General features: G+C 57.1%; 1 protein-coding gene across 1 annotated transcript in view; it reads left to right on the top strand.

The window, feature by feature from the left end:
- The window catches only part of CUNH16orf74 (chromosome unknown C16orf74 homolog), a 20,975-nt gene extending 17,171 nt beyond the window's left edge, over positions 1-3,804 (top strand). Inside the window, exons 2-3 of the mRNA XM_045293838.1 lie at positions 2,285-2,431; positions 3,295-3,804. Of these exons, the coding sequence (XP_045149773.1) occupies positions 2,285-2,431; positions 3,295-3,353 (206 nt within the window). The 3' untranslated portion in view covers positions 3,354-3,804. The remainder of the gene's footprint in view (positions 1-2,284; positions 2,432-3,294) is intronic.
- Positions 3,805-8,157: the final 4,353 nt, after the last annotated feature.

Here is an 8,157-nt window from a genome sequence, read left to right as displayed (position 1 = left end):
CCCCCTGGATTGTACCAGCACCCCAGGGGGCGGTACTGCCTACTTTAACATCAGCTGCCATTCAAGGTTGGGAATTCAGTGGATGGTGGATGGTGTAATTCAGCCACTGACAGTGAGCTGTGGGTTTGGTTCTCCGCGGGACCCTCAGTCACTGTGCAAAGGAGGTTTTCTCTCCAGGCACCAGGGGCAACTCCCAGGTCTTGTGTGCGGCCCTGGAGCTGGGCCTCCGGAGCCCTGAACGCCTCCCTCCCGTTCCTTCACCACATTGTCAGCAAGAACAGGACCGACCACCCACCCTCCTGTTCCTCTCATCCTGGCAGAATTGTGGGGAAGCATCACTTTGGCACTCACCCAGAGCCTCGTTTCCCACCAAGAGTTGAAGTATTGATGGTGATCGTTTGTTGTTTCTGTTGCTGCTGCGGCCCATGGATTACCGGTGTCCTCGTCACTCCAGGCAGCAGAGATCAGCGGTGCCTAACTTGAGAGGCTGCGTCAGGAAACTCATCTTTATTATTGTGTTTCAATAGAACCGCGCTTCTCAACCTGTGGGTTGTGACCCCTTTGGGGGGTCAAACGACCCTTTCACAGGGGTCGCCTGATTCATGCCAGTAGCAAAATGATGTGATGAAGTAGCAACGAAAATGATTTTATGTTTGGGGGGTCACCCACCACATGAGGACCTGCATGACAGGGTCACGGCCCGAGGAAGGTGGAGAACCCCTGCTCTAGAACCACTCTCGGCACAAATATCTTCAGCTGTGTGCTTTAGAGGAGCAAAACCAGTGAGGCATATCAATCAGTCGATAGATAAATTGACTAACAGATGATTGATAGATAAATAGATGATTGATCGATAAATAGATCAGTTTGAAGAGATGACTCACATAGTTGTGGAGGCTGGGAAGCCATAAATGAGTGGGTCAGCCACCAGACCGAGGCTTCTCCTGACTCACACGGTTGCAGGGCTGATGAACTCTGAGAGCCAGGTCCGTCCAACAGCCAACCACTGGCTCCCATCCCAAGAGCCGAAGCCAGAGGGTGGTGCATTGCGTCTGGGCTCAGGAGAGGGCAGGCATTGCCAGGACGAAATGCATGGAGGCACCTTCCCCACAAGGAAACACACGCCCTTCAGCGGGTTCACAAAGCGCTGACATCACTGCAGCCGACCTCCGGGATCCTGGCCCAGCCAAGTTGACACATCACCGTAACCATCACAGCTGGGAGAACGTGGAGGAATGTGTTTAATGGAGCATGGTGGGTGGGTTTTATGTCAGCCAGAGAGTGGAACTGGCTTGGCCTGCCTGACTAGCTGCATTTAAATCAGGGATCAGCAGGCCAACAGGTTTGACAACTTAGAATACATGGAGGAAGTCCTTGCAGGGGGAAAATAAAACCAACCGACAGATGACAACGATAATATAGCACACCGGAACTGACATGAGATGAGGCAGAAAGCCTGAATCGTCCTGTATCCATAGAAGCCTTGCCCCAAAGAAAGCCCCAGGCCCCAGGGGTTTTGTTGGTGAATCCCATCCAACGCTCAAGGGAGAAGAGAGGACAATCTTGCACGCGCTCTTCCAGAAAATCATTTGTGTGCGTGGTAGTTCGTGCGTGGCTCAGAGTCAGAAAGATCTGGGTTCAGATACAGATCTATTGAGTTCTCGGTGGCCATTTCCAAGCACCTACTAAGCATGCAGTGGCTGTCCCAGTGGGCTCTAGCCTGACAGCAACTGTGCGACCGGGCAGCATTTAGCTCTGTGGTTCACAGGGTCTCGGTGCGTCCGCACGGACTTGAGGGCACCTAACTAACGAGCATGACAAACTTGGGAAGGGCCCTGGGTGGCACCAGGGGTTGTGATTGGCTGAGAACCTAAAGGTTGTCCTCTGAGACCCACCCGGAGGTGAGCAGTGGGAAGGTCTGCCGGCGGTCTCCTTGCTGCTTCCCTCCAAGAACACCCATAGAACAGCCCGGCTCTGTGTTCTAATACTCACCGGGTCTCCGCAGGTCAGATCCGACCCCTGGAGACGGACGTGTTTGGTTTCCTGTGTGCCAGGCATGCCTGGCACTAAAGTTCACATTCTCGAAGGGAACAGACGCTGACCTGGGCGACGCCGGCGTGGGTGTGCGGTAGGACAGCAGTGGCCCTCCCGGCTCCCGGGAGTGGCCAGACCCGAGAGTGATGGTGCAGGGAGCGGGAGAGGCTGCCGGCGATGACCACTGATGCCTTTCTCTCTGTCGTGTGTGTACGTGTGTGTATGTTCTCCACGCCCGCCGCTCGCTCAGGCTTTAAAATGTGTGTCAGCAGCAGCAGCAGCAGCCAAGACGAGGCCTCCCCCGTCCTGGGCGACAAGAACCTGACCGTCCCCAACATCATCGTCACCCCCCCGACCCCCACGAGCATGACGCTGCCCAGAGACAAGCGGCAGACAGGTGAGGTCCCCCCGCCACGCCAACCCAGCTCAGGAAAAGAGCCACACACGGCTCCCGGGGGCCACCTAGACTTGGCCCCAGCCCCAGCAAGATGTAGCGTGTCTCTCCATTAGTTTGACAGGCCCTGTCGGCAGCCGGGAGCCATGATGGATGGGGCTGGGCTGGCCTGCCGCCCCGTGCCCCCCGCCAGCCCAGGTAATTGATGGAGATGCCCACGCCTGCCAGCTGGTTGGACCAGTGCTCCAAGTTATTGTCCACGCTGGTTCCGGCTAGCTGGGACAGGTTTGGGGACACAGCCCATGCCCCGACTGGGGCTGAACAGGGGACCTCTGGGAGGAGTTACTCCCAGGAGGAGGCACAGGCCCAAGCTGATGGCCCCACCTGCTCCTTTGTGGCTACTGCCACAGTCTGTGTGGACACTGCTTATTGAACAGAAGGAAAATGTACGGGCCTGGCCAGGGCCAGGCGCTGGGCTGCTCTGGGCTGGTCACAGTGGGCAGAAGTGTGCCAAGGGCCACGAATGCTTGTTTGTGCTCCAGCACTCACCCCCGTGGAAGAGATGTGCACACCGGGGCTCCACGAGCAGCTGCGGGCTGCCTGCCCCGGGGCGTTGCGATGGTGGCCCTGCCCAGCGCAGGGCACCGAGGGCAGAAAGAAAGGCTGAGTGGGCCCCATCCCGATTCTTTAGCCAGAGCCGGGCAGAGGGGTACCTGGGAAGTTCCCACGAGACCCAGGGTCACTTGGGGCCAGCCCTTCAGCACCCAGTGAGTCCCCTGCCCAGATGTGGGGGAGCTCAGGGCAACAAGCGGCGGCCGGGGGCCCCAGTGTGGTGGGTTGGTGGACGACGCGCCTCTCTTTTGCAGTCTGCCTAGACGAGGTGGTATCGTGGTCAGACGACGGCGAAGCAGAGCCAGATGCCTAAGGAGGGGCTGCAGGGGGACGTCTGGGCTCCTGCTCAGGTCGTCCTGCTCCAGAGGCCCGCCTGGGACGCCGTGCCGGGTCTACACACATGTACACACACGCATACACACTCGTGTGCATGCATGGACGCTGCACGGGGACTCGGAGACAGCCGTGCGACAGGACGCTTGCTGAACATCCGAGGCTTCCTCATGGTGCCCGCCTCTGACGCCCGATTGCCTGCTGGCCTGCCATGGGGAAGACGGACTGACCTGTCCTCGGGGCCTAGGACACCGGTCAGAGCCCTGGTTCTGAGACACACCCGCAGTGTATTCCGTCTTCACTCGGCATCCGTGGGCACCAGAGCTGCTTGCCGGCAAAGCCGTTGGATTTTTTTTACCACTTGTTTTACAGATGTCGAAACATGGTTTTTCATTTCTTTTTTGCATATAAATAAAGGTCCTCTCTAACGAGCCATGTGTCTTGTGCCTGGGCGGGAGTAACGCTTGAGACACTCACCGCCAGGTCAGCAGTTCGAAACCACCAGCTGCTCCGAGAGAGAGAGATGAGACTTCCTACTCCCATAAAGAGCTGCACTCTCAGAAACCCAGGGGGGCACTTCCACCCTGTCCTGTAGGGTCGCCGTGAGTCGGCCTCACGACGGCCGAGTTTGGTTCGGCTTAGTTTAAGACAGAGAAGCCCAATGGGCGTGTGATGGGGCTGCAGGGGGTCAGTTTTCGGGCTAGCCAGAGGGGGGCTCTCAGCGAGGCCTGAGGTCAGCTGGGCTTGGTGAGAGTCCCAGCCTCGCCCCGCATTAGGCTGTGGCATTGGTGAGAGTCCCAGCCTCGCCCCGCATTAGGCTGTGGCACCCTGTTCCATGGAATGGGGGTGATAGCCTTGCCGGGGGTGGGGTGGTGGAGGTGACGGTGGCAGCAGTGCTGTTTTGCAAATGATATTATAGTATTGGTGTCCCCTTTCCCTGGGCTTGGCCTGGTTTTTTTAGGTTCATTTTCTCTGTGTGGCTCAAGCTTCCCACCGTCTCCTCGGCTCCCCGAGAAGCAGAGCTTGAGGTAAGGATTGAGTGCCAGGCACTTATTGGGGTGAGCGGGTACCACCGGGAGGAATGCGGAGGGAAGAGATTCCCCCCATGAAGGGGACTGGAGCCAGTTACCCCTGTGGGCCCCTAGACTGAGGTTCTCCTGGGGATGGGCATGGTCTCCACCCTCCGCCTCCCATCCACTGGCTGAAGCAGCATCCAGAACTGTTGCAGAAGGAGGCGGGAGTGCCAGGGGACTCAGGGCCCCACAGCCAGAGCAGACTCTCAGGCCACGCACGGTGGGCTCCATGCTCTGCCTTTGCCGCCATCGTGAGATTCTTCACCGTGTGCCGGGCCCCACCCATCATCCACCGGTTCTCTGGCCACACACGCACACCCCGAGAGTGGAGCTCTCCTCCCGACGCCCACCCCGGCCCCCCTCAAAGTGTCATCCTTGCTGGTCCTCAGACGACCTGGTCTGCAGCCAGGAAGGCATGGCTGCTTTGGACCGGCCTTTGTGGGGCAATAGCTGCAGTCCACGCTGCCTCGAGTCCCCGAGTTCTGTGGGTGACGGGTGTGGTCTCCTCGTGGTCGCTGCCACGGACCAGGCTGTGTCTGCCCTGCAGCTGCTGTGACACTGCCTGGCTCCGTTGACCAAGCCGGTCCTGGCCAAGCCTGCTGGGGAGTCAGGTGGCCCAGCGGGAGGCAGTGACTGTCTTGCAAAGGAGAGAGGGACTCTCCCCCAGGTGAGCACCAATACTGACCATGCTTTACGAGGGGATGGCGGTGGGGGTGGGGGCTGTGAGACCTGGAGGTGACCGAAGGTTCAGAGATGGGATCGGAACCTAGAACCCACAATCTTAACCACCCACAGCAGGCTACTTCTGGCCCAGAAGCCACCCAGGAACTTCTTCCTCAAAGTAGGACTTGACCCTTGCTCCCCCTCCAGTCTCACACTCAGTGTCAGGGCCAGAGCTGGCTGCGACCCGGGCTGAGGGCTGCTCCCCTTGCTGGGCCCTGCGCAGAGGCCTGCCTGAGACAGTCCCAGCGGCCTCGCAGCCGTGGTTAATCAGCCTCTCATCCCAAGCTTTTAGTGCCCATGGCAACCGAGGGCAGGGTCAGCCGGGATGCAGGTGGGAGGGGCAGGTGTGTGTGGCTGTGCTGCCCAGGGGGCTGGACACGGCCTAGGCTTCTTTCTTTCAGGGGCTGTGTGCTGCCCCACCTCCCCCAGACCCCCTGCAAGCCTTATCTGGAGAAGTCAGCACTGGGGGCCCCTGACGGTACCTGCTGAGTAAGGGAGAGGGGCCCTTTCCGTGGGAGTCTGTACCCCAAGCTGCAGGTAACTCCACCTGGTCCCTAGTTCCCATCCTCAAAGGGGCCTCTTTGTCTTCAAGCAAGTTCTGCTTTCCTTTGTCAGGCAGGGGGCAGGTGGAGGGACCCGCTCAGTGGGAGCTGAAGGTGGGACAGGACTCCCCATCACCACTACCACCCACGGCCCCTCTCTGTTCGTCCAGGGAGAGGAAACGGAGGTGGGAGTTAGGTACAAGCAAGGGGTTTTGGTGCCATCCAGATACCCACTGTGCTGTGTGACCTTGGGCAAGTCACTCAACCTCTCTGAGCTTCCGTTTCCTCACCTGTGAACATGGACGCTAACAGTGCCTTCCTCATGGGGGTGGGGGGCATGGAAGGACTCGGTGAGGAAAGAGGAAACTGTCAACAAACGGCAGCTGGCAAGGCAGGCCCCTCTGAGCCTCTGTTTACTCTTCTGGGAAATGGGGGTGCTGCCGGGAGTGCCCAAATCCTTTATGTCGGTGACAGGTGGGGTAGATGGTCAGAGGGTCTGGAGCAGACCCCAGGGGGTCCTATGAGAGTGAAAGGGTCTGAAAGGGCAGCTACAGACCCACAGAGAGACCTTTACAACAAACGTCCTACAGACCCACAGAGAGACCTTTACAACAGACGTCAACGCAAGAAGTCACCTTTCCGAGCTAGTCCCCATCTCACTCCGTCCACTTCGGAAGGCGCCCTGTCCAGCTCTCTACCGTCCCCTCGCTCTGATTCACACCGTGTCACATGTCCTCGGGATATTCAAACCATGTCCCCTTGGCATGCTCTTTGAGGAACAAGGCCACGTGCTGAAGGGGAGGGTGGGGTAAGCCTTCCCTGTGGTGAAGTTTTCTTGGGATGGCCCTTACCACCAGGGATGCATGAGCACGTACCTTGTTGCAATTGGGGAAAAAGATTCCTCCGCCCGCAACTTGCCTGCTTTTATTCTCACCCCAGAGGGTCTCTGCTCTCTTAAAACTTGTTCCTAATCCGCCCAGGATCGGGAGCAAGGAAGTTGGCCATTATCCACTAATGCCATCGCAGTGCACGAGGTAACTCAGCTGCACAAGACCTCTTGAGAGTGTTGAGAAGCAGGGTGCTACTTTGAGGACTAAGGTGCACCGGACCCAAGCCATGCTATCTTCCACCGCCTCATCTGCTTATGCAAGTTGGACCCCGCAGAAGAAAGATGGAAGGAGAAAGGATGCATGTGAATGGTGGTGCTGAAGAAGAATATTGAAAGTCCCATGGCCCAAAGAACAAAGCGTCTGTCCTGGAAGAAGTGCAGCCAGTGTTCCTTCGAGGCCAGGATGGCAAGGCGCTGTGTACTGTGGACATGTCGTCAGGAGAGGGCAGTCACTGGAGAAGAACACCATGTCATGCGAAAAAGAGGACGTCCCTGGACAAAATGGACGGGCACAGTGGCTGCAACAGTGGGCTCAAACGTGGCAACAATGTTGCGGATGGCGGATAAAACCCACCACAACAGCTCCCCTCCACCCCAAACAGCCCACAGTCGTGGAGTCGATCCTGACTCGACCCCACAGGACAAAGGGGAAGTGCCCCTGTGGGTTTCTGAGACTGCAAGTCTTTTCGGGAGTAGACAGCCTCCTCTTTCTCCCCATTGCACTCCCAGGGACTTACTACAAATAAAGGGATGCTACAAAAGTGCCCTGGTGGCATAATGGTTATGCATTGGGCTGCTGACCCACAAGGCCAGCAGTTCAAACCCACTGGGAGAAAGAAGGGTCATTTGATTCATGTAACATGTTACAGTCTTGGAAACCCACAGGGGCAATTCTACCCTGCCCTAAAGGGCTGCTAGGAGTGGGCATTGACTCGAGAGCCCTGAGCTTGTTTTATTTTATTTTATTTTTTACAGAGGAGCCTTGGTAGTGCACCCGGGCAAGCATTGGGTGCTAACCAAAAGGTCAGCGGTTCGAACCCACCAGCCACTCCCAGGGAAGAAGAAGAGGCACTTTGCTCTCCAGGAAAGATCGACAGCCCCAGAGGCCCTCTGGGGGAAGTTCTGGGTTGGAATCAGGTCAAAGGCCCCAGTTTGTTTTTCTCCCAAGGTGGTGGTGGGTGCACCTTGGGGGCTGGCCAAGGACATTGTCCTGAGGCTTATTATAGAGTCTACCCTTCCTTGCATGGCATCTTAGGGGTATGGTTACTAATGTCTGAAGTTTATTTCTCACTTATTTTTAATCATTTTATTAGGGGCTCATACAACTCTTATCCCAATCCATACATGCATCAATTGTGTAAAGCACATTTGTACATTCATTGCCGTCATCATTCTCAAAACATTTCCTCTCCACTTAAGCCCCCGGCATCAGGTCTCATTTTACCCCTCCCCTCTCCCCCCTCCCTTGATAATTTATAAATTATTATTTTGTCATATTTTGCCCTGTCCGACATCTCCCTTCACCCACTTTTTTGTTGTCTATCCCCCAGGGAGGAG

The sequence above is a fragment of the Echinops telfairi genome, unplaced genomic scaffold (genome assembly GCF_000313985.2).
Source record: "Echinops telfairi isolate 266 unplaced genomic scaffold, ASM31398v2 ScPeMD7_2291;HRSCAF=2852, whole genome shotgun sequence".
Lineage (NCBI taxonomy): Eukaryota > Metazoa > Chordata > Mammalia > Afrosoricida > Tenrecidae > Echinops > Echinops telfairi.
Note: the sequence above shows the minus strand (reverse complement) of the source record. Positions and strands in the feature narration are given on the sequence as shown.